At 40.5% G+C, this 26869-nt stretch overlaps 1 protein-coding gene and 1 long non-coding RNA gene across 3 annotated transcripts; one reads left to right on the forward strand and one right to left on the reverse strand.

Annotated features, from left to right (window-relative positions):
* Positions 1 to 3528: 3528 nt before the first annotated feature.
* On the reverse strand, positions 3529 to 22450 carry elB (elbow B). Of its 2 annotated transcripts, none has more exons than NM_205990.2 (3): positions 21269 to 22450; positions 5131 to 5959; positions 3529 to 4840 (listed from the first exon to the last, which is right to left on the reverse strand). In NM_205990.2, the coding sequence occupies exons 1-3, from the start codon at positions 21335 to 21337 to the stop codon at positions 4080 to 4082; spliced, it is 1659 nt and encodes a 552-aa protein (NP_995712.1). In that variant the 5' UTR covers positions 21338 to 22450; the 3' UTR covers positions 3529 to 4079. The 2 variants fall into 2 exon arrangements, with proteins under 2 accessions (NP_995712.1, NP_523566.4); NM_078842.5 differs by having other exon boundaries at positions 5131 to 5962.
* Positions 22451 to 22655: 205 nt separating this feature from the next.
* Positions 22656 to 22946, forward strand: lncRNA:CR44733 (long non-coding RNA:CR44733). Its single transcript, NR_124253.1, has one exon. It is a non-coding gene; the product is annotated as a long non-coding RNA:CR44733 (long non-coding RNA).
* The last annotated feature ends 3923 nt before the right edge of the window (positions 22947 to 26869 follow it).

Genomic DNA, 26869 nt, shown 5'->3' on the forward strand with positions numbered 1-26869 from the left:
GTTGCCATTGACTTTGGCGACCTCAAACCAGGGAGCTCCTCCAACTCCATCCCAACCAGCTTGGCAGACAAGTAGCTGCTGGTTTACTCTGCTCCTCTGGTATCTGCATTTGGGCTTCTGGTTTGCTGGCCACAACGGTTAGCTGTTTTCGCCTTGTTCCTCTCGTGTAGCGGTTGTCAGCCATCAAACTGGCCAACAACGACTTCTGATTCTGATTTGGTGTTACTTCGATGGAGCTTTGGTGCTTAGGCATGGCTAATGGGATTGTTAGTGGAGATTATAGCGTAAATAAAATAGTAGGTGTCAACATCATCTGTATGAATATGTAAGTTTACTGTGAAGCCTTGTGCTACAAAGTCCTTCTTGTGCCTTTTAATATGTATCTTACTTCTGATTTATATGTAATTTGCATTATGCATTCACCACTTCAAAAGCCAATTTTCTGTTGTTGGCTTCTTTTCCAATGTGACTTTTACTTCGAATGTCTTAATGTTCAGTAGTTAAACTCGCAGTCCCGCATCCCTTATCCCGTATCACTGCCGAATGCGAGTAGTATATAGGAAAGTGTTCCCGGTGCTCATAAATCAAAGTGACATGACCAACTCTCGGCATTAATATTTCAACACCACAAATGCGGCGTCAATTCGCACATGGAAGATGGGGCATGGGACTGAAGGAGACGACGTGACAGGGACATGCACAACGATGTCTGCAAAATTGTGTGCATAATAAATAAATATGAAAGGCCTTCATCATCATAGCATGGCATCGCATCGCATCGAAACTACTAGCCTCACACACCCAAAACCAGACCGAGAGTCGATTCCAAAGTGCAGCTCACTCTGGCCATCAAATCAAATCAAGACAAGCGTTCAAACATGCAACATGAGCAGGAGCCCCGACCAAAACCAGACCAACAGAGACACGCTCGACTAATTATGGAAATGTCATCAGACGTTGATAGTTCCCCCTGTGAGGTCTGTCTCACTGGCCAAAATGGAAAAATTCATACATTTAGTGCGCGCAATTTGCCTGCAATGCCTCGACGACACATGCGACAATTTTTAAGCAGCACTTGCATGGCAATTTATTAAACTCGTGCGCGACTCCTTCGTTGCTTTCATTCTTGTTTTGTGAAAGAAATTAAAATTTTCGGGCTCGATTCGACGGTAGTGGGGAATTGGGGGATTGGGGCTTGGGAATGGGGGACTCAAGGAGTCGGGCGGAGGTGACGACAGACACTGGTTAAGACAGCCAGCGACGCCTCTGAAGTGACAAAAGTTCAGATCGTGGGTGGCAAAGTCAGACAAGACGGTGGCGTTGCCTCCATGCACAATGATATATGGTTTTGTCGGCTGTCATTTGGTTTTGAAAATTATTGTTGTGGCCTGCACTTCGGGTTTGGGTGTCTTTTGTTTATACTCTTCGCTGGCACTGTGTAAAAGCCACTGCACTACTGCATCATAGTTGTTTGTTTGGTTCGAAACTAATGACTCATTCATATGCAGTTGCATAAAATGATCAATGATGGTTACTTTAAAAAAGAGGCTCAATGATTCCCGTTTGTTTGCTGGTCGGTCAGTGTTATTATTATTAATGTGTGTTTCCTTGAAGAACAGTATCCCATATTCGCAAACACTTTCTTTCGCCCAAGTGTTTAGCATTCAGTTGTTTTTCTTTCATTTGCCCGTCTGCTGCCAAGCTGCTGCTGCAATCGTAAATTTCAGTGAATTACGATTTTACCTGCTTTCGCACACAGCCAGCATGTCTGCATTTTAAATATGCAGTCAGCACTTATCACCAGCGAAGTATAGACCAACAAGTTAATGGCCCCCAGGACGAACTAAGTTGGATCACATAGCACCCAGTGCGGTAGACAGTCGGATCGCGATGTAATATACTTCATATATCGCCGGAGGAGCTTTCTTTTCCAATTGGTGGCGGCTACCTTAACAATTTACATGCTGGCCAAAAAGGACAGTCATATTTTATTCGAGCTTGTCGTTCGTTTTCGCTTTCCATGGTTTTATTTCTGCTTCGCGATGTAATATTTTTGTATCTTTTGGCGATTTTTCATCTCCATTATTTTGCAGGAAAAATAAATTTGCAAACGGTAGGAGAAATATTTTCACAAAATCCCCAACCAATAAATTTCATCCACCCACCCGTTTCCCATTCCCCATTCTCCATTTTCCTTTCTTTCTGCGCGCGGTTGGGTGACAAGTCCAGCCTGGTCGAATGGGTTTTGGTGGGAGGAACGGGTTGGGATGGCTTGGAATGGGATAGTGCCTCCAATGATAAATGGTCGCGGCTAGAGGGAACTATAATGGCCAGCGCGATGGCGGTGGCTTTCACCTGCGATGTGGTATGAGCAAAATAAAACAAGAATCGGAAAAGCGTCGTATTGCGGAGGGTGGAGGGCGGAGGGCGGAGGGCCGGCGAGATCTTCATCCTCGGCTTGTCAAAAGCACTGAACGTGAACATCACTTATATATGAGCTGTATGCCCCAAAGCCCCTACCAAAACCCATTTCCAGGTGCCCACTCCACAACCTTTTTTGTCCAGAACGATTCTCGGCTATATGTGGCGAAATGGACATTTATGAAAGAATTATTGATGCCAACGCCAATATGTGTGCGAGTGTGTGTGCGAGTGTGTGTGTGTGTGCGGGTGGTTGGAAGGTTTGTGGCATATTTTTTATGACTCCCGCCAAGGGACAGAGATGGTGACCAGAGTCGGAGCCTGAACCGTGCCCTGGCCTGGCCAGGTCATAGGGTGTTCCCTTCACCAAGGCCCGCTCCTTCGTCGTATAATACAATAAATTGTCAGGTGGGGGGGCTAGCTGTCAAAATGCAGGGGCATAACTCTCTCTCTTCTCCACCAACCCCCAACCTTGCCACCAATCCCACCTTACAACCCCACCATCTATGGCAAAAACGAAAATTTTAATTTATCGACGCCATATGTGGGCAGTGAGCAGAGGAACTATTGCCAGTCAACTGTGTGTGCCTGCCTGCCCCTTAAGTTCCACCTACCATTTCTCAACTTCTTTTTGGGGAAATATAAAACTTGATTTACTGCCATTTCGTGTGTATGTGTGTGTGTGTATGTGTGGGGGAGCGGTAGCTGTTCCAGTAGCTCGACTGGTATAATTTAGCGGCAAACGTAACCGAAATGTTATGATTTGTGAGCCAATGGATACGTACTAGCTATGTTACACACAGATATATATATATAGACTTTTTTCCGGTTGCTCTTGTTTGCCTTTGGCCATGACTTAAAGCTTTTCCGATATGATTTTGGGCATCTGGTTTTGGTCTGAAGCCAACTGTTTGTGTCACTTTTCCCTGAAAAATGAACAGGAAGCCAGTGAAATGAAATATAATTGTAGAATTTTCAGTTCCAGCAAGTACTTGCTACTAAATTGGCACTGAAGTTATTTATACAAACCCTTTTGTGTAGGCCTAAATCCCGATTCAGTTCTATCAAAGTTGCCCTGCCCAATTATAGAAGAGAGAAAACTGATTTGGTATTTAATTTTCTTTGATTTATTGATTTCTTTGTAGTGACTTAATTGAACATTAAAATATTGTTCATAATTACACATTTATGTTTAGGCATATGTATAGAATTAATTATAAGCAGTTACTCATATATTTTACAAGAATTTTACAACTTTTAGTTTTTGGACAATCTTTTCATTTCGTTAATTCCGTAATCGTAATCGCTTGAATAGAATAAATTAAATTAAAATTACCGTTTGCGTTTAGTAGCAACCACAAAACACACACAGACACACAAGGACGAGCGATATTTGATGTGCTGCACTAATGTAATATATCATCGATATTAGATACATATATGTATGTATGTATATCTAGACGCTAGACTCCTTAAGCTAAATTGTAAACACATTTGTATGTAACTACAGTACATTAGATCACTAGCTTTTCGTTTCACGAGTGAGTCATACATATACACCAAAAAACACATAGAGATACGACGACGACTCAAGAGAAATGATGGGTTTGACTGAAGGCCGAACTTTCGCATTGTGCTGCGATTCAATCAGCCGCCTACTACGGATGCGAAGATCCCATCCTGGGACCGTATAACGAGTACGGTGCAAAATATTGGGCCAGCGCCGGATGTGGCGGCAGTCCGGGCATTCCGGGTGGCGCCAACGAGGGCGGCAGCATCGATGGCTTACCGTACGGATGATAACGGGCCGCCGACAGCGGACTCAGCGGCGGGGTGGGATAGGTGCGCTGGAAAAGCGGATGATTGGGCGGTATACCGCCGGCGGCCGCTGCACTCAGTACTGCGTCCGGAACGGAGGCCGTATGGGTGCGCAGATGCTGGAACAGGTCGTCGGAGGTGCCGAATCGCTTGCCACAGTACGCGGCATCGCTGCCGATCCACGAGCAGACGTACGGCATCTGGGAGGCAGCGGCCAGGGCGGCCAACTGGGCGTGGTACGAGGAGGCAGCTGCCGCCGCCGCCGCTGCTGCCGCACTCGATGAACCACCCGATCCGCCTTGGCTTCCGCTGGATTTGGATGAACCACCTCCGCCGCCTCCACCTCCCTCGCACTGCGGACATCCCGCCGGACACGGCTGACCTGCCGCCTTGTTTATGTAGTGCGGACTGGCCGGACATCCGGTGCAATAGGGATCGCGGCACACATTCGGCGTGGCCGCCATCATCGACTGCTCCGTCAGCCCCTTCATTCGGGCGTAGTTCAGATACGGATTCATCGCCGACGCCTTGAACATGGCGTGGTGTGGCGACATCAACGAGCTGGCGGTCATCAAGTCCATGGAATAGGGGCTGCCGTAACCTGCAACGGAATTGTGGGGAAAATTCGTTTTAGAAACAGTTGCAGCACGATTTAACCCAACTGATAAAAAAGATGGCTCAAAAGTCAAACATATAGTTTGTGAACGGATTATCTTAGCAATATTTTCCATTAACAACCTTTTACAATCTTTTACATATTTTCAAAGAATATTTTTGAATATATTTATCAGAATTGTGTATGATTCTACCACATTTCTAAGCTCCTTACAAAGTACTCGCTTGCCTGGGCCCGCCTAATCTCAACCACCCACAACTTCAGATGGCACTTACCGGGTGGATAATAGGATGCAGCAGCTGCTGCTGCTGAGGCGGATCCTTGCTGGCTGGCCGCGTGCAGAGCCTTCACATAGTTGGCCTCCTTGGCGGCGGCGAGGGCGGCTTCCTGCAGGCGATTCGAGCTGGCGATTTGGGCAGCCGCCGCCGCTGCCGCTGCCGCTGCACTGGGACTGTGCATGGCGGCCGACTCTTTGGAGTTGCTGCGACCGGGCGTGGTGGAGGCGGTTGGCGGCAGGCCGGGACTGCCATTATGCTGCATCACACCACCAGCCAGGCCCGAGGTGGGGGTCCTTCTCAGTGAGCCGGCTGCTGTCGGCGATTCCCGGTGCTGCGAGCTGGCACTTTGGTTCGAGTCGCAACGCTGGCCACCGCCGTTCGTCATCGATTTGGGGGTCTTAACCCGCTGCTGGGCACTGGTGTTGTTGCTACTGAGATTTGTGGCGCCGCAATCGGCGGCTGTGGTTATATTGCTGATGTTGTTGTTCGGCTCGTAGGGCTTAAATGTGGTCGGTGTCGGTTTGCTGCTGCTGCTGCTGCCATGGGCGGGGGGCAATTGCTGCTGCTCCACGGAACCGGTGCTAACGCTGGATGAATGACTGCTAACCGGTGAGGATTTATCGCGTGCACTGCCATCCATTGATGCCTGCTGGCTGAGGCCAAAGGAGCCGGATCCACCCGATCCACTCGAGCCCTTTGGGTGGTGCTGCAGTTGCTTTGTGGACTTCTCGATGTTCGCCGCCAGCAGCTTGGGGTTTGTGGTATCCGCCCCGATGGCGCTGCATGTTTGGGCCAATAGCGCCAACGGACTGCTTTTGTTGTCCAGCTGCTGGGTGAAAGAAGAGAAAAAAAAAAAACGCAAAAACTTGGTTAAAATTTGTGTACGAGTACAATATCGTGCGTTTTGTGCCCCAGCGATAAGATCGCGTCCTCATTGTCTTTGTTCGGCAAACACTTCTTTGCTGACTCTGCCCCAGATCCTTATCTTTTGCCACAAAACTGGTGCGATCTTGAAATGCTCGTGCAACTCGACTTCATGCTCCTTTCGGGCGACATAAATAACAGGCACATGGTCGTAAATATCTATAATCCCACAGCAAAATAAAGGGAATTATGAGGCCATTAAAATGTTTGCCAAAAAAAAGTCGAACGGAGTGATATAGAAATACATAAATATTGCAATGTGGTGTCGGAAAAAATCTAACTACGCCCTTGGGAGTGTTTGTTATTTGGCCCATGGGTACAAATAAAAAACTAAGGGCGTTTCCTGCCGTTGACATCATTTTTTTTTGGATTGACTTTTTATCTGTATAAATGAAAACAATCCGAAATCAACCAATTTCTCTTATCATAAATTAGAGTACTTCATATAGTGCGCTTTGACGACCAACTCAATCCATCTTACTCGATTTCTACAGTTATGTGCACAACTAATGTTAATAACATTTAATCAGCGCTCATCAGGTTTTATGGCCATTTCCAAATGAGCAATTAAGCTAATGAATTTATTAGCCATTCGCGATGTATTGTGCAATCAACAAATGCCAAAGTTATGTGGGTAAAGTCAAGTTTTGGTAAGTTAAGTGGGGGTAAGTTGTGTGAAGAAAGTTCTATTATTAAATGAGCCACGTTTAGGGGATTTTAATAATAAAATAAGATTGAAAATTTAAATTATTGAAAATAGTCCAATGTTTAATTGATATGATTCGATAAAGGAAATGATATTATCAAAAACAATCTACTGCAGCTACTTTAATTGACTTAGAGGTGTTGCTAAATAGTTTTAAAATTTATAGTCAACGAATCGCTATGATATGATATATCCCTTAGACTTTAACTAGTTACATATGGCTTTATGCTTATTGCTTATCAATTGAGGTCTTCGTTTTATGGCTGTATTTGCCATTCTAGCTATACATACTATATATAGTTGGCCCATAAAGGCGATCGTATATATCAGCATTTAGAGCTATACGAGTGAAAATTACCGATTGAGTAGTACAAAGGGGTATCGAACGAGTGCCGACAAAAGCTGAAAATTACAGTCGATCGTAGTTATAAGTGTACACATAAATGAAATGAATATTGCCCACTCACAGTTTTGTGCCATAAACACGAAACACGGTATTTGCAATAAAATCCATTTCGCCGCATGCCATAAATTATGGCCAACAGAAAAAGAAGAAGCAGACGTTGTGGCAGCGGAAAGGGAAAACCCGAAACTGAGGCGAGAGTTGAACGTTCATAACTCATCGCCCAACTACAACGAGCACTCACAGCCACATTGAATATAATGACGTACGGGTATGTGGCATGTCTGTATATACGAGAGCGTAATTACGCTTATGCCCAACTGGCGCAAGTCGTAAACTACAAAATATTGAAGCTTTTATAACACTCAATGGGCCGTCATAAATTATTATGATACTATTGTAAAAATGGCAGAATTTCTTATCGGTACTTAAGGGTACTTTGGATGCCCTGTAATCAGAGTGTTTTGTGTGTGCACATGAAAGGAGTAACATTCTCTTTATTTTTCAAGGGGATAATTTAGTGGAGAGGACGTTGAGTAATATTGTAATTTTACACGGCAAAGCAGATGGTTTAATAAATGAAATAAATATTGCAGCATGTTTTAACTTTAACTATACCTTTATTCTTAAATATTGCTTGTATGAATTGCTTAATAAACGATTAAACGATTTTTCTATACCGCTTGAAATATTTGATTCTAAGAAGTATTCCAGGGTATATTCTTAGTCAACCTATAGCCAGCCCCATTTCTGCTTATTTGATTTGAATTTCATGTGGGCATGCCAAGGAACCCCCACAGTCGAATCCTCCTCATCAACACTTTATTAATTATTGGCGCAAACTGTGGGGCGAAACTGAGTCTATTTCGTCTCGTTTTTAGCACAATTAGTCATAATTTATTATCATGTTGATAAAGTTTCCGTATTGATTTTCGGTATTACGCATATTCGTGTCGCACATTTTGTGCTTTGTTTGTGATTTAGTTTATAAATATTTCCCAACCCCAAACTACGTACGTACATATGTACGTAAGTAGGTGTGCAGATAGAACAGCCCATATGGGGCTTGTTTAATTTATGATTGGACAATAGCTTCATAAAACTTAAATATACTTTATTTATATGTGCGAATCGAAATGGTATTATTACTCGGTGTCTGACCTGTTCATATAATAATTGAGGCCATGTGGGGGTAATTAAACAAATCAACTTCTGCTGTAGTGTAACTAGGCCTATCATAACTATTTACTAAGCGGTCTTTTAGTGGGTTTTTATGAACATGCTAAAATTCGAGAATATCCGACCAAGAAAAATACTAGTTTTTAACACTTAATTAGCTCTTAAGAGCCAATGGAAAGCGAAAACCAAAAAAAAAAAAAAAAACGTAATATATACGTATAAATTATGAGCATTGTGATAATTAAAATGTTACACCTTGTGAAAAATGTGTATACAAAACATCGACACTAACAAGGTAAACAAACAACCACCCGAGTATGGCAATAAAAAAAAAACAAGTGACTACGACAACAACAGTAGTCATGGCTGAGCAAGTTGGAAATGAAACCTCAACTGAAATGCATTTAGTTATGCCTTTGCACAATCAAGTCACAGCCGCTCGTTAAATGCGTATAATTTAATTAGACACTTTGAACTAAACACACTCAGCTGTCATGATTTGATTTGATTTATTATCGCCTGTGTACATATTTTTAAAATGCTAATTTTATTTTAAAGGTGTGTTAAGTTGGCCACAGGGCGAGTAGTTGATCTGTCCGGCTTCAACTGTTTGGATTTTAACTAGCAAGAGCACTTCCCTGTATATAAGACTGGTAACAAAAGCCACCGATTACAAAGTTTGTCTAATTGATACAATTTATTCAAGATCTAAGCCAAAAAAGCACCATTCATCAACATGCCATACAAGCTATTTGCTTAGCATTTCACACAAGTGTCACTAGCAAATGCCTCAAGTATTATACAAATTAACAAGAAAAGCTAAATGTGTCAAACTATTTTATAGAGCCCCAAGCCACTTCCCCGCCAGTCCATTGAAAACACTCAACATTTGAGAAGTATGACACATCGACATACTTAAGTCATCATCGCACGTAGACTTGGAACAATAAAAGAGTCTCTGGCAAATAAAAATAAAGTAAATTATAAACAAATAAAAGCGGCACGCGAAGCTTTCGGCTTGATCGGGGGGTCGAAGGCAAAGTGTATGGCTCACGCACTCGAAGAGCCCTTGAAAAAGCACACTTTATGTTAATATGACAAACAAAATGTTGAAACTTTGTGTGTTTCTCATTTTTTGTTGTTGTTGTTGTTGTTTTTGGTAAGACAATGACATGACAGCCAAGTGGGGGGTAAGTTTAATTCAAAGTGTTGTAAGGGGAGTCATGCTGAAGACAACGTAAGTTGGTAAGAGACAAGACGGATTTGTTGACTTCGTCTGCCAGTTTATCAAATTGAATCTTTTGATCGATTTACTTTGAAAACCCTGCCGAAAGGTATTAGGTTTTGAAAAGAAACAAGCGGAAGAGTGTGCACTTGAATAGCTTTTTTTATGAGGCATATCGTCCAGGTTATTAAAGTAAAGTAGCTTTAATTTCATATTTCTGAATTATGTGCTAGTAAACAGCAATAAAACTTATCTATAATGGATTTCCAGATTTATCTGTACGCCACGACTCTTTCTTTCACATTTTTGCTGGCCATATTTTGTAAAATGCAATTTTCAAAGATTCAGCGGCTCAGGAAATTTCTTTCCCTCGCTCACATTACGATACAGAAATAGCTGCTATAAATATGAATTACAGGATAAGCATAAAAAGCGGAAATTGTGTGCCGCCGCCATCGTCGACAACGTTTTGCATAAGCCAACGGCAACGTCTTTAGCAGACCTTTCCTCCCAGCTGAAACCCAAATCCCAACCAACCCAACCCATTCCAACTCCTGACTCAGTTTTTTTAAGACGCCCTTGCAGTTTTGCTGGAGAATTATAAAATAAGCGATAAAAGCGGTATAAAACTTTATGCAGACTTTGTATTTTCTTCTCTTTCCTACGTGGGCACTCCCTCTCTTTCTGTCCCCCACATCGCGTATGCTTAAGACCCTGACACTGGGAGTGGGTACTCTGTCGTTATACATATTATGCATGTATATTATATCATTCCGCCTGTTAACACCTTTTTGTGTACGCTTATTTATATACGATTTTTTTTCTTTCGGTTTTGGGCGATAATAAATTTTGGCTTGGTTGGGGTGAAAGAGGAACAAATATAAATGTATATGAGAAATTTGCATAAATGGCTATAAAAATATTGAAAGCCTTGGGTCCAAGTTGAATTAAATGATTCATCTAGAGTTTTAATATTGTGGGCTGGGCGGTTAAAATCTAGAAAAAAAAAATAGGTTGTCGCTATGCTATTATTTTAAAAGTCGTTATTGAGAACAAACCTTCCACATACTCACTCATAATATTTCAATTTTTATTTCTTATATATTTTCCTTAACTTATTTATTGATGAGTGAATTTGATATCTAAATGTAATTGCTTGTCAAAAGTCAAAAATGTTAAACGATTAAAATATTTTGTTCTCAGGGTGGCCTCAACCCTTAGGAAACCAAAGCATATGCCAAAAGGTCACAAATGATTAGACCCTCCGCTCAACCGTAACCCCATTACTTAGTGCTTCGTTGATCCTACCACATTTATGTAGACGGCCCGGCCAGTCCGACCACAATTGCAATTCAATATGCCTGTTGGTTTATTTTCAGCCGGCATGGGGCACAATGAGAGAAACACAAAACCCTGTCACATTAACTGTCAACTGCCGCACAACTGACACTTGTCATATTGACAACCGACAGCGTCATTTGACTGTCAAACGCGGGCCAACAGAGTGAACAAATAGCAAATAAAGCCGAGATCCGACGAGGCCATCCCTGGCACTCAAAAAGCCGACTGTTCGTTCGCCTGTACGACTATTCGACTATATCCATGTGGCATGTGGCAATGCCTGGCATGGCATAGAGTTGCCACTGCCTGTGAAGAGCACTTGGCGTTAGACAATGTTGCAATTTTAGACGTTGCATGAGTCCCCAACTGTCAGCCATATCATTGCAATTGTCACAGTGGCTTGCTGCTGCAGTTGCTGTTGCTGTTGCTGTTGCTGTTGCATTGGGTGCACTTTGAGTGACACATTAATGCCATTTTCATGTGTCACTCTTTCTTTCATTTACAGTGGCCCCACTCGGCGGGGTCTCTTGGAAAACTTGGCTGGGGTCGTGTCTTGTTTCTCTGTTAGATTTCATGTCAGACTTTTGTCAACATTACGTGTCTATTTAGTTGTCAGTTGGCAGTTGTTATAGCTTCGCTGCTGCTGCATTTTCCGTTGTTTGCCTTTTTTTCGTTTTGGTTTCCAGAGCTGTGTATGCAAACATTTGTTTTTCGTCGCCGCATTTCTCACTACTTTTTTCTCTACCAGTATTTTTTTGTATACTTATCTTAGTCGTGTTTTGTTTTGGTGTAGCTGTGCAAATTACTTTGTTGTTTTTGGCCTTTTTATTTGCCTGGCGAATATTTTGTCTATCTTTTGTCAGGTGCGGCTTATTTGGTTGCCCAGGTGGGTGACTCAAATTAGGAAACAAAAGCGATTAGGGTAATTAGGGGATGAGAATAAATATTTAGGTGCTTAAAATAGTTGCAATTCTTTGGGTTGCTCGTAAGCGAAATTTCCCAGACAAATAAAGCAATTGCAAAGTAAGTTATAAATGGATTTGCCACTTTTTTAGGTGCTACATCAAAGTCGTGGGTGATACAGTGCGTATACGCAATGCAATTAACCCCATAGCCTCTACCAAAATTAATTGCCACAGAATGAGAAAAACATTAACAAGGCAATGTTCTTTTACAGATCTATCTATCTATCTTAATCTCACTTCCCTTTGGCAATGTATATATTTTTTTCTTGCTATTGATGTCAACGCCAATTGGCATATTCCATTATCCCGCTCATCACTCATGTGGCAGCAGAGCAAAATACAAGGTATACAAATAAAATACGACTCAAAAATGAGGCCTCTCAAGGTTGCTCTTAGATTAGCGCAGCTGTCTCAGCCTAATGGTGTTTATTTTTTCAATTCTCGCCATCTCTATCTGTGTATGTCGACTGCGTATCCATAATTTGGACAACGTGTTTATCAATCATACGCAACGTGCGCCTGTCACCTGCCATCCTCTGTCCAGCATTGTGATGGAATGCGTCAACGTGGGCGTTACTTTATGACGGGCTGTACTTCCTCCCGCAATAAAAAAAAAAAAAAACACCACCTATATATGGTTTTCGAAAAAAATATTTATACATATGCGTAAATAAATAAGGAATTAACAGCTGTGAGGGTTATGCAAACGCGGTACGTTGTTATTATCACCAAACGCAATTATTTACTTTGCGAATTCTTTTCCAATGACTCGCTTTAATAATCTTATTTTTTTGACTTCATCTATCTTTTCGGCAATGTGTCTCGCATTAGATTTGCTTAGAATTTGTAGTGCTATTAATAACAGCACTTTATTAAGACTTATTCGAAACTAGGTGAGTAAAGTATCATAAAATCTACAAATATATGAATGTATTTTTCTGACTTGACTATTTAAATATAAGACAATCTATCTATCTACAACGATATATTCTTCTGTAGATCAGCTGAAATATATACTTAAGAGCAAATCTTGTTTTGTTTCTGACAATCTCATTAGCTGGGATTCTTTAATACATCAAGACCGTTGAGTAACGTGTATGCAAACAGTTTAGCACCTCAAACTGGATCATGAGAGGGATTCACAGAATTTAAATGCAGCATTCCCGTACCCTCGAACACACACACACTCGAAAACAGCGATTATTTCACCACAAATCTTTGTTGTTCATCAAGAACAATAATTTCGATATTTTATTCCCCCCATTTAGAGGAATTCACATATATTTGCGCCTGTGTGCTGTGTGGCAGCTGTTGGCCTGGCAAATTAGCATAAAACCAAGCAAAAGGTGTCTGTCATTGCTGTCAAGTGAATTGAATGCCTGTGCCCACATGCGGCATTCATTAATTTCTACTTTCCGACTGATCCGCGCCGTGTTTGTCGCTCATTTTTTCTCGATTTTATTTTTATTAAGAAAAATCTTTAAGCTGACAGCTGACTAAATTAATTTGACAATAATTAGCATTTCAAGTTGTCAGCGTTAATGAAATTTTCACCCCTCCACCTGATGCGTTTGCCACCATCGCGATCGCATAATGAACCCAACGACACTTTATTATTTCAGTCCACTGCAACTGCAGCATTATTGGTGTCTCACTGGCATTGTTGGCTGTCAACTGGCTGTTGCCTTGGCTCGCCTGTCAAAATGCCAAATGCCCGACAAGCATTGGGGCGGTTCGGGGTGCTACACGTTCCGAAAAGTCCTAGAACTAGTTTCTATTCCTCTTTAAATTAAATCACATCTTAAAAGGTAATGCGAATGCAAAAGCTGAAATGCAAAAGTATCAAAAGTACCATATTTTTCTAAGTTACTTATGTTTTTTCTTGGTTATTTAGTTTTCTTAAGTCTCACAGTTTCACTTGTCTACATCCCCTTATTAAATTCAAATTAATATAGTAAAAATCCCAAAAAAAGTAAATATTCTCTAAGTGTATGTTGCTGACGATGAGCCAGAAGCTGCGGATCAGACCCGCCCAGACCCACAAAATGTTCGTTCGGAGGTGTCATTCGCATTTGGCATCGCGTTAATTACGTGTTATTTATAATTATGCCGCTCTACAGTTGCGTTGACAAGTGTTGTCAGCATCCCTCCCTTCTTCCTGCCACGCCCTCCCTCCCTGCCACCGCCCTCCAATGATTATGTTTTCTCTGCACTTGCAGCCTCCTCGATTTTGGCATAATTCATTTAAACGGCTTCTTTTTCGTGCTTGATATGCATTTTTAACGAGATCTTTAAGTGGATTTGTTTCTATAGTTTTAAATTCCACTTTTGGTGAATAGTTTATTTTAAATGCTGAAGTGAAATTTCCATTTATTTAGTTTTTTTTTTAAGTTTTACAAATTTTGTTTAATAAACATAAAATTATACTTTAATGAATTTAGTTTAGCCAGGGTCTACTGTAAATATGCAATAGATAGCGACTAACTGAAAGCTCGGTAAAGGAAAACAAATTGTTGTTGCACTTCCGTTGCCAGTCAACTCTGACAGCAAGAAAGAGACGGCGATAAGGGGGCAGAGGGAGATAGATGGAGAGTGGGATCTTCCACTATTTTAGCACTTCGCGCCGTTTCTGCCAAACTGACAGTTTTGTGTTGCACAGCTGTTAACCCAGCTCCCCACCTCCTGACCATTACACAAAAAGTTTTTTTTTTGCATAGCTAGATCATTATATCGCTAAGACTTTGGACTTAAATAATATTCCAGAGAGGGCTTTAGTTTTCAAGTTTAGCTTAGCAACTAAACTAAAGAATATTTAAAATCTTGTGTTAAATTTAAATGAAATGCAAATGTGTACATACATTTTCGTTCAGTGCAGATACAATTCGCGAATAAAAAATGCACTTGGCCTGTCTATTCCAAAAAACGAAACTGAAGCAGCTGGATTTTCGAGGGGAGCAACAGAGACAGACAATACGACTGAATGACGTGCTGACGCCTCTTCACTCGCTGCCTTCTCTCCCCCTGTCCGAACTCCTTGCCCCAACCCCCCTGCAAAGCCTTCTGCCTGTCTGCATAATAAAATGCGAAAATATGCAAATAGAGCCAAATAACGCGAGCAATGCAACCAACAACATACGGCAGTGGAAAGGGGTTTTAGCGGGAAAAGCGGTCTGGGTATATCTACCCTTTCGTTAGATTTTTTCGCTGCGATAAGCCGAAGAAACAGAAAAAAAGGAGAAAAAACGGTGCACATTTTGTTGTATTTTTTTATTCGCAAAAATACGCCAAAATGACAGCGCGACAAGCCAAAAAGACAGCGGAGACAGCTGAATAAATGAATTGCAGTAGGTAAATTTTATTCGCAACACTCGCTCGGCTAATTTGAATAGGCAGGCAGGCCCCCTTAGGCTCTCCGCGATTGTCTCGATTCCCTCGATAAAGATGCTACCCACACGAAAAGTGTGGAAAGCCTTTGTTCGGTGCAAGATATTTGACACGTGATAACGCACAAGCCGAGCCTGGGAAAATTCCAAGAGGCGTGAGATGTGCATCGCATTGTTCTGTAACAGCTCGATGCACTTCCTACCCTTTTTTTTCCAGTTTTTTCCACTCCCTTCAAAGTCCATGGAAATGGCTTAGATGCAAGTACAGCAAAAAATGTTTATAATTACTGTTACTGATTGATTTGTTATTCAAATGTTGATGTTGTCGAAACAGAAACACTGTGCATTTATTCGGCATTTTTGGCACACGATCATAATCAAATATCAAGCAACCATCAACTGAACGATTGTTCGTGGGCCCTGTCGGCAGCATTTCCCTGCGTAAGTCAAACGAATGTTTTTGTAACTTGACATTTGACATGACATTCAAGTCATTGGAAAGTAAAAACTCTGACAGTGTCTTTAATTCGTTTTATTTTTCCCTATGCGTTTTCTTTTATTTTCGTTTTGTATATTTCAACCTTGCCATTTTTGCCTTGAAGTGTCACAAGTACTGTCTATCTATATGGGCGGTGCGGGGGGTGGTGTGTTGGGAAAGTGTCAACGGCAGTCGAAAGACAACAAAGCTAAAGAAAAACGAAAGCCAAGAAGAGCTAGAAATTTGTAACCGAATAGCAATCAAAAAGTGTCACTTTGACACATGTCAGTTTGTATTTAAATGAACTTTTCCGCCTCTTTTGTTGATGGGGCATATTTCATTGTTTTTTGAGCTCAGAAATAAAATTAAACAAAGTGGGGGTAACATTTCTGCCAAGTGTCAGTCGCTTTTGAAGGCTTGTATTCAATTTTTTTCGGGAAAAAGAAAAATAACAACAATCAGTCAGTTCTTACCCTCAAATATCAATAAGAAAATTTATATCAATTTTAGTCTGCGAATCTTTGAGACTGTCCTACGAATTGCACTGCCTTAAAGGCAAGCTTAAAATATTTAAATCTAAAGATAATTTATGATCCATTTAATTTCTTTTGGTCTATTGTTGCTTCGTGTGACGAACGGGCCATAGTTTCTTTATCGCAATCGGTCGAAAGTCACTTTCACTTTCGGTGCTCGCCGTAAATTGAGACCAGCTTGCAACACGAAAAGTAATTTGAAACGCTTTCAAATGACTGCCACAAAATTAATGGACACCAATCAGACACTCACACAGAGTGCGACTCGTTCAAGTGGCGCCAATTAAAATGATTAACATCGCGATAGAATAAATAAAAAATATACAGCCGAAAAAAAAGTGTCCACCGAGCGGGTAACGGAAATAAACGGAATACCCGATGATAAGAGGGCTTTGATAGCTCACAAGTTGTTTCAGCGCATAATTGATGTGATTGAGATTGATTGTTTATTTGTTTTCCGCCCATTCAGTGGTTTGATTTGATTGAAATTGTCGCTCCCCAATCGGAACCCCTCCAAAAAAAAAGGCGCCAGTTTGACCGCTTTGTGAGCTTATCAGCATTACATTTTAGCCTACTTCTTTATATACATTTTTTATGAGTCTCCTCGGGTTTCCATTTTACAGAGAAACCTATAAATACGAACAGTCTTGAATGCTTTGGGTTTTTTTTAGAATTTCAGTGCTTCAAAAGCAATTTGTGTGCACTTAGTATCAAATGTTTTGTTGAGCTCGGAAAGCCCCATTTTTCCAATGATCTGTTTTGAGGGTCTTTGTCAACGGTCATTTGAGCGGCCAGCTGATTAATATTTATATACATTCATAAGCCAATCACTCATACGCCCCGTAACCAACTTAATGATTGATACCATTTGAAACCCATTTAATTTTCAGCAGATTACCAGAGCATTAAGAATGCCGCCGTAACGGTCAAGCGTTTCCCCTGGACATTTGGGAATTATGGGATTTTTTGTTTCACTCGGTGCCTCGGCTTTAAAACCAATTTGGGAAAATGTGTAAGGTAAACCATGTTGTCACATGGCGACGCCATAAGCAAGTGCACGGACATAATTAAGGTCGTTATGGGGGATGCAAGTGACGAAACCTTTTAAACGAAATCTTTTTTAAGTAGCAATAAATACATTTTAAATATTGATTCATGTATATTGCGTACATTTCTTTTGCATTTCAAAATAACACGAAAGTATTGCATATAACGTATACTTTAAACTTGGCGCAACCCGTTTAGTCGTACAATTAAGTTTGTGACACATCTCATGATGCTGTTAATGGCGATGATGATAATGCAATTGACAGTTATCAGCGGGCACATTAATTTGATTACTTCTATATGAATTTATTGGTTAATTTGTTGGAGCCCCCTTTTGCTGGCCACCCCCTTCCACCAAATCGATTATCTCGGGCCATAATTTGTAATGCCGCGACTTAACTCTATGGAGAAAAAAAAAAAATACATAAAAAACGGGTTATTATTTTGCGGTTTAAGCGTCGATTGCAATTCATTATCATAGTTGCCGCCTCGCGTGCATTTAAATGAATTCATTGAGTTTCACCCATTCAATTTGTACATACGCAAGCATTTAGCTTTCAAAATGATATTTGCCATGAATGGTTATGACTATGGTTTTGAATTGAAGGTGGGGTTTTCGGAGGTGTTGCCAGCACGATTGGATGGGGCCGAGTTTTAACTGATAAATGCCGTTTAATTGTTACCCTAAACGGCAATAATATTGTTTGTCCGAATCGGAAATACTGCGTTGGACGCTGCTGTTCGAGTTTTATTGCTCTTTCTATTTCTTACTCGATATTTATAGTTGCTTATTAACGAAATTGGATCGTTAAATTTATGGTCTCACCATAAAATGTCATAAATTTATTAATGATCTGCCGCAGATATCGATCCAGTGACTATATACTTTTTTTTTAAGTCTGTTCCTAATCGGTTTCTTATCGCTCCGCAAACCCAAGTGTTTTCCAGATAATCTATATGAAATTCAGTCCAATTGCAATTTCAACAGGCTAAGCTATTGTTAGACAGATCGATTGATTGATTTGTTGGAATTTATTGTGCATTTTGATTTGATTAGGGTACAGTACATGATGCATAAATGTGACTAATGCTTTATTTATAAACGCTGATAAGAGGCAGTCTAAAAATGAAATGATCCGTTTACTTCAGGCGGGATTTTATCGACTTCCTGAATTTTTTTCATACTATTAAACGATCATTGTTATTATTTAGGCTTAGGAAAATGTATACACCTCGTGTAAATTGACTTTTAACCCAGCCCAACCCCAATTAGAGTGCCATAGCAATTTCGCTGTACATCTTGTATCTCGCTTGTCTGTCTCGCATTTCACATATTTAAAATGTTCCAAGAATTAATTAACACTTTGGACAAAAACTATTATTTGTGTGCGAGTACAAAAAATTAACATGACAGCTCTAGACATGGCAATTTATCACCGGCATAACACGTTGGAGCAACTCTGCTCGACTCATTTGTTGTAGCCTGTAGCCAGGCATTTCAGCTGTTGATGACACTTTAATTAGAGCCACACGCAAGCACAAAGCCCAAAGAATGGCCCATTGGGGGCGAAAATTCGCAGGGGAAAGGCCTGAGACGGAGCCGTTATGTCAAGCGCACACTTTAACTGCCAGATCCGACCAGTTGTGTTGGGTTTATTTGGTGGCCCAAACCAAACCAAACCAAACCAAACCGTACGCTGCCAAGCAGCCTGTGGTTAACTGAAATGAACGTCGGACTGCATAAATGGCCGCTTGACTGACACATTTAATTATATTAATGATGTTTGCGGTCAGCTGACATTTGCACTTTATTTACCTTTTTCTGCTGCTCTGTCAGTTTAACTGTCTGTCTGTCCGACTGACTGACTGACTGACTGGTCTTGAGCTCATGTTAAGCTCTGACATGAGCCCGCGCAAACTGGAACCGAAGCTGACTTTCACGTTCACGTTCACATTTCAGATTTCAGATTTTGAATTATTGCCCAACAGATAGCTCAGCAACGGTCGCATTTATTTCCATTTTGCGACGCCGCTGCCTTCTTCGGTCAAAAAGTTTTGTAATTTTTCAACGTGTGACAGCAAATTATCAACAGTCACTTTGAAGATCTCTCTCTTTCGGTTTCTGTGTTTCTGTGTATGTCGCTGCTTTTATGGGGCGCCACATAAAAGATATACAAATGATGACACTGACAGCTGTCAGGCTTAGTTTATTTGATTTTATTATAATTAATTATAAGCAGCTGCCATTAATCATTGAATAATTTATAAGTTCGCAGATAGTATCGCAGATAAAGCACAAAAGAAGAAGGTTAGTCAGTCACCGGCAGACACGTAAACATAAATTAACTCAAAGTGCCGCGCGTAAGCTCTTAAGTCTCTAAAGAAAAACGTATTAGCAAGAATATTTGTTCATTACAGTACTAATAGAACGTCATAAATAATTAGTGCGAGTATACTAATAGAACGTCATAATTTACTGATCGACAGAATTTGAGATTACATCTCGTTGCTTAAAGACGCAACACTTAAATTTTAATGAAACCCAGATTCACAGAATCTGTCAGTCACTTGGCACCGGAACCAGTTCATCATTGGGCCTCGTATGCATATACGATCCGTTGATTTATGGGTTTTGCCTCATTTGCGCCACTGAAAAGCTTTCACACGACCAATATGGAAATGGCTGGGCTCTACTCTCCGAAATCAGTAAATCACGTAGCTCCGAAAACGCTATTTCAAATTACCCAGTTAATGAATGTACTCATCGTGCTGGTGCCATAAACTGCTTCCGTTCTTTACGAACAAAATGCGCTCAACAAATTAAAATGAAAATTTATGAGTCTCACGCCATTTCGAAGAGAGATAGTTTTGGATAAAGTGAGTGGGGGAAATGGGGACCACAACAACTTTGACTCTGATTAACTGCCATAGTTCCTCGAACTACGGTCGTGTGTGTGTGTGTGTGTGCCGGTGTGTGTAAGTGTGCGAAATTGCATTTGTTTTCTGTCATTATAAATTCAAATTTGGCGCGCCATAAATTTAGATACAATTTCCAGAGGTGCACTCGACTCTCTAAACACTTTCAGACGGAGGCAACTGGGCTGCAGATTTACATAGTTTAATATGAACAAACATAAATAAGTTTTATGTGCAGATATTGGAGAATTTATCGTTTTACGATTGTGAATTCGCTATTTGCCTCTTCCCAGACCCCGCAAAACAGTTCCGTTTTGCCAGCACATGGCCCAAAGTCTTCTGGAAGTTTGGAGGAGGTTGTTCGTTTCGGATTGGTGCCGTAGTTTCATACATATTTCGCCAGTGGCGAGTGCTTACAGTCGACATTTTTATTATATATGAAATATGGCTCGACAATCTATTTCAGATGTCTGAAATGTCGATAGTTTGTTATTCATAGCTGCAAGTTTTATAATCGAACGTAGCGAATTGGGTGTTATTGCTAGAATTTGTACTACTCTTCTTATCCTGTTTAAACCATGACTATTCTGGCATTTTTCTTATTCATATTTTGATATATATAGAACTTAACCCTTAACAAGATTTGTTCTACTTAACGATCGGAACACCAAAGTGAAATAATAATCTCTGAAGAGAGTGTGAAGAATGCGAAAACAAATAATACGAAATTTACGTCTTCTTATCAACATTTAAGAATATTATTAAATTTTAAGACCAATCAATATTTGAAATAATAGTTTTAATGACTTTTAACCGAAACTGTTCATCAGATACCTATCCCTTTCAATTAATATTTTATCCCATATTAGATAGCTAAACCAACTCACTGAAAAAGAAATCGCAATAATCACTGAGCTGTATTAGGCGATAAGCGCTAAGTCCATATAAACGCAATAAATTTCTGATTGCCGAATAAAATACCTTGTGAGAATTATCCCCAAAAACCCCAAAAATGAGACAAAGAGATGGGCTTACCGCTGTTGGGGCAGCTGCAGCTGTCATATAATCCGGTCTTAAATAATGATGATTGCTGGATTGCAGCATTTTATTATAATTTGTTAAATCCACTTTGACGGCTTTTCTTTGGTGGTTCGGTGGAGGTGTTGAGTGGTTGTTGCTTTTGTCCCGACCGCAAAGTACGGCAGTGCGCTTAACGGTAAGTGCCAATTTATGTGGCGTGTGCTGCCAACTCGTGTGAAAAGCGGCGCCTGCGCCTTGCTTGAAATATTTTCCAGCTGCCTGACTTTTCGCTGATTAAGCCGTCCACGTTTCGCGGTTCTCGTTGATGTGAGTACTTATTTATGATAATTTATTATTGTGTTTATTTTTTATTTTTCCTCTTTTTATTATTTATTCCGATTTCGATTCGCAATCGTTATTGCTGATGCTTGCTGGGCTTTGTTTGTAATTCGATTTCATTAATAATTCAGTGCTGTGGCGCAGGGGGGATTTCTCATGCGTCGAGTTGTGACTTTCACGCCAGCGGCATATTAATTTGTTGTTGTGATATGCTGGCTTCGCTTTAATTGTGCAATAAATTCATTAAGTATTATAATTGCCTCAGCGGTATTTATTATTTATATGTGTACACGATACATATGTGTGTAAAAAAGAATTTACACACTACTTTCTTTGCTGGCTTGCATCTACAATATTTACGTTTGATTCACGCATGGGCTTTTACAATGTATTCATTTATGGGTTTTCCTTTTGTTAGATATACATAGGTATGTATGTACTTTATTTATTTCTTTGGCTTGGCCGTTTTTGGTTAGTGGTTTCGCTCGAATGCCTCGTTGAGGGCGCGTTTTATGATGAGGCACGTACGTTATTAGATGGTTCCGGGAACGTGGGGTTATCCAAAAGTTTGCTATTTACTGAGCTAATTTTGTTTCACATGTATACTTTGTTTTAAACTCAGTCTAATTTTGATAAAGCACAAGGATCACTCGAAAACGACTTAAAAAATAGGCGATTGTGTTGACTTTCTCGTATATATTTTGAAAATTTTTTTTTTTTTGCGTTTGGGGGAAGTGCATATGTATCCGCCTGGCCGATTTTACGCTTTCGCACTCACAACACAACACTCCGGTCGTAGCAGTCCGTCCGTTCAGCGCACGTACGAACTTTAAACGTGAAATAACGAAATTCGACTAAAAATCTATAAACAACATGACGTGCACGCTCCTTTTCGCTCTTTTCGTATCACCCCCACTCTCCAATCGGCTCTCTCAGTAGTTTCGCGCTCGCTTGAAAACCAGTTCGCTCTTTGTTGTTTGTGGCCGTTTTCGTTTTCAACAAGTGTGCTTTTGTTGTTGTCCGAGGCCATGCGCTCCCCTTTTTCTTAGGGCGCGAGAGCGAAAGAGCGAAGTAGTTGGGGCACGAGAGCAAACGTTTTTAGTTCTGCGCTCTTTGCTGAGCGCGCATGCTTTTTGCTGAGGCAGCGAATTTCGCGTGGGAGCTGAGAGCCAAAAAGCGTAGTAGAATTGGCGGTTAGTAGTAGACGGATACTATGTGACGGAGAAGCAGTGTTGACGATGGGAAGTAACGGAAATTTCTGGATATTTTTGAAAATGTATATTTCCGCTTTAAATTTGATAAATAAAATGAAGGGTAATCACGGTACCCGGTTGTTTAAGAAACATTTTTTTATATTATACTTATGTACCAAGAATTATAAGGATTTTTTAATATTATTAAATAAAATCTTAAACATTTATTATACACATAGTAGGGAAAGATTTTTGGAAATTTGTAATTCTGAGCACAAGTAAGTTCACACTTAGATCAAGCAATAAGTTTTAAATATTGCGTATACGCCCAGTTGGAAAGTTTTTCTTTGCGCGCTATCATTGAGTACAAAGCTAAAAAATTCTAGAAATGTGTAAATAAAATATTGGAAATTAAAAATAGAGCCAACACAACACACACAACGCTGGGCACACCGACACCAACACGCTCATTGGACGATCGCCGCTTCTGTGTAGCCATTTTGGGTAATTTTGTTGCTGTTGTTGTTGTTTCACAGTGTTTTGTGGGGAATTTATTTCCACACATGTGTGTGCAGCCATGGCGCCTGTGTGCGTGTGGAGAGCGGAACGGCGTCGGCCATAATTGTTTACGAGCAGGTGGGCGTGTGTGTGGCGCTCGTTGGTGTGCCAGTGTGAGAGTGTGTGTGAGGAGGGGTTGGGGAATGTGTTAAAAACTGCAAGCCGAGGAAATATGATTTAGAGCACCAAACGAGAGAACCATTTCCGTGGAGAGAACACGATTTGGTGTATTTCCCTCACTTCGCAGAGAGAGTTTTCCCCACTGTAAACAGAAAACAGCTGGCGAAAATGAAAATCTCGGGTTGCACATGATGACGGGAAATGTCTGAGACGAACTTATCCCTCATTTTGCACACTGAAATCAATTTTAGTTTCTCACTTAGATGCTATAAATGCAATAAGAATGGAATGTTCGAAAGTAATATCGTAACATCTTTAACATTAAAAAATGTTAATAAAAAAAAAACAAATTTGTAATTCAAGTTTGCCGATTAAATTTCTCTTAATGCTTAATATGTACATATGCAGTTTAATATCTAAATCATAGCTCCCACGTTAGGGCAATTTAAGAAATCAAATATAGGAGTCATAATCTCTGGTTAAATTGCTCTATTGGGTCCGCATCATCGTAAAAAGCAAAAATGGTCGTAAAAACACAACCAAGACCACGCAATTGGTTAAATATTCAAAAGGCGAAATGCTGCTCTAACTTTATGGCATTAAAATGTTTAGGATTTGAAAGAGAAATACACAATTATACTAATCGTGGCGCTTTGAATTAACAATCAATAATTTACATATTTCGGCCATATATTGACAGCTGCCACTGCTGCTCCACGCCTTCTTGGAGCATTTTTGGTGATGCTCTCATAAAATGCCCCCGTCCATTGTGGATTTTTGTCGTGTTCATTAAGAAGCTTTTGAAAGTTTCGCCTTTCAAAAACCATAAAATGTTTATTTAGATGCCACTTTAATGGCGGACAGAGTCAAACGTTTTATAGCTTCCTTTTGTTTCACAATATGGTTTTAGTTTCGTTTTCGGACTTAATAGACTCATTTCTGGTTTAACACAAAACAATCGAGTTTCAATTAACCACACAAAAAGTATATGTCGTTTTCGCTCTCTGGGTAAACCACAAAATTAAGTGGCTAACAGTATTTTGTGGCCACAACACATTACAAACCACACAAGCGAACTGAAAAAAGGGAAATTATAATAGAGAGCCGGGTTTGCCCATATCCTTTTTTTTTTTCGTACGCGTTTGTCTGCCGCGCCCAAGCGAATATCCCCAACAGACAAATAAGCGGGGGTGCGTTTTTCACGGTGCGGGGGTCGTTTCCGTTTCGGGCTTTTGTTAGCATTTTAGCAGTTCATTTATGCGGCTTACAGGACGAGGAGGCGGCACATGTGACCGGAAAAGCCCTTTTAGTAACACAAAATGGTCACCAAAGTGGTTGAGTGCTTGTTAGTTTGCGGGATGTCTCGGGAATAATTTGAGATGTGACAATGGGCTTGGAAAAACTTCCTCATTACTATTTGACTATATATTTACTAGTCTTTCAAAAGGTATCTATAAGTATGCAATGTTTTGCTTCAAATAAAAACCCCATCGCTTTTGTAGAACTCGCTATACTAAATGTGTAAGCATTTGTTTTATTAAAACGTTTAAAAGTAGTTCATCAATATTAATGTATTTCTTTGTTGAAAGCAATAATAATAAACTAAAATGCATATGTAATTATCCGCAGTGCTGCCATTTGTATGCTGTACCCTCTTAAGAGATGCTGCAGTCCTCGGCTGCATCTACTTACCCGTTGCTCGATTGCAGTTGAGCTTTACCCCTTGCCACGCTTTCTCCTATGCTTTTCATCTTTTTACCCTTTGGCCACATTTTCCGGGCGACTTTCCCGTTGTATATGTGTATGAATTATGTGCTGCACTCTTTTTTAACCCCTGGCATATTTTACAAGCTGCTTTACTAGCCCCGTACTTATACTTTGCTCTCCAATAAACATACAAACGCACTTACCCAGTGTTTGTACATGGATGTCAGGAGTGTGTGTTTGTAGGGTTTTGTGTTTTTTTTTCATGCTCGTTTGTCGTGGCCTCAAGTGCGCTGGTGAGTTCATAAATTTGCCCACTGGGGCGTATGAGTAATGTGCCAAAGGGGCTTTGCTTTCTTCATGTAGAACTGTGTGCAACACACACAAAAACGGTTGGGAAATGAAAAAATCTAAAAGCCATAGTCCAGCAGGCAACATATGCAGCCTTCAATTTAATATACTTTACTTTCAGAATTTGTTTTCAAAAGGGGCGAAAAAGCTTAAAGCAAAATAATGTAACTAAGCTGTGTCTATAGATTGAATTCCGTTTATACAGGACAACCCTGACTACGTTAGCTGTTAGAAACCTCAAATCTTTATAGTTAATTAAAATAAATTAAAGAAAAACATTGTATTTTTAATACATCACGAACTTATGTACACCATGTTCTGCAAGCTGCTAAGCATTTCAATTTCCTTTTCTTTGCAATCTCTAAGCATCTAATGTTTATTGCCCATTATTATAATTGCGCAATCTTTGCGATGCAAAAGGTGTCCCGGTCTTGGGCCAGTTTTCCTTCAGTTGGCCACATCCGGTCAACTGGCGGCGTTTATCATAATTGCAGTTCATTTGCATGCCCGGGAAAATGCAGTTCGCTTTTCACATGTACACTTTTTGCCGCTGCTGTTGGTGCTCTCTTCATCTTTTCTGCTGTCGCCTGTCGCCGCCTCTCATGCGGCAACAGCAACTGTCGCCGTTGCTGTCACTTGATGTCGCAACGCATTAGAATATGTTGCATGTTGCCCCTGTTGGCCCACTACGCGCTCGTCCCTGCCCAGCAACTGGCAACCTGCAACGGTTGCAGTTGCATATGCAATATGCAGGCGCGGGCAAATTTTTATCTTATGACAGCTGCTGCTACCTCTGTTTTTTGTAATGCCCTTACTGAGAGTACTTACATGTTTTCCAAATTCTGGTGAAATACTACTTACAGTTGGTTTTTGTCTTCAAAGGCTTGTTAAATATTAAATATAAATATTTGTAAATATCTTGGTGTTATTAAAGTTATCAAATATTAAAAACGAACTAAATTAATAGTTAATAAACTTAAGTTATAAAATAAAAAAACATTTCCTCTGTTAAGATTTTTTCCGAAAATGTAAAAGATGTTTTACGTTCTTATGGTTAGAGCATTTATTAAGTCGTTCTTCCTTTCCACTTGTGGCGCCTATGCTGATTCAGTTGCAGTTGCTAGTCGGAAAAAATATGTTGCTGTCGTGCCCGGATTGTTGTTGTTGCTGTTGCCTTGTTACATGTTATGCCCTACGCACATGCGGCTGGTGGCGGAGCAACACAGAGTCACACAGTTGCTGCAAGGAGGAAAAAGGCGCCCGAAAACAAATGTCAGCTGTAAAAATCATAAATTTAATGCAAAATGCAAAAACGCTTTGCGCTCCGCTGGGCTTTTGCTCTCTGACAGGT

The sequence above is a fragment of the Drosophila melanogaster genome, chromosome 2L (genome assembly GCF_000001215.4).
Source record: "Drosophila melanogaster chromosome 2L".
Taxonomy (NCBI): Eukaryota; Metazoa; Arthropoda; class Insecta; order Diptera; family Drosophilidae; genus Drosophila; species Drosophila melanogaster.

Coding starts and splice junctions, on each gene's coding strand:
- elB (NM_078842.5), bottom strand. CDS start 21,337: ATGCTGCAATCCAGCAATCATCATTATTTAAGACCGGATTATATGACA. Junction 5,963..21,268: donor CTGCAGCTGCCCCAACAGCG/GTAAGCCCATCT, acceptor TCTTTCACCCAG/CAGCTGGACAACAAAAGCAG. Junction 4,841..5,130: donor TGCATCCTATTATCCACCCG/GTAAGTGCCATC, acceptor ATTCCGTTGCAG/GTTACGGCAGCCCCTATTCC.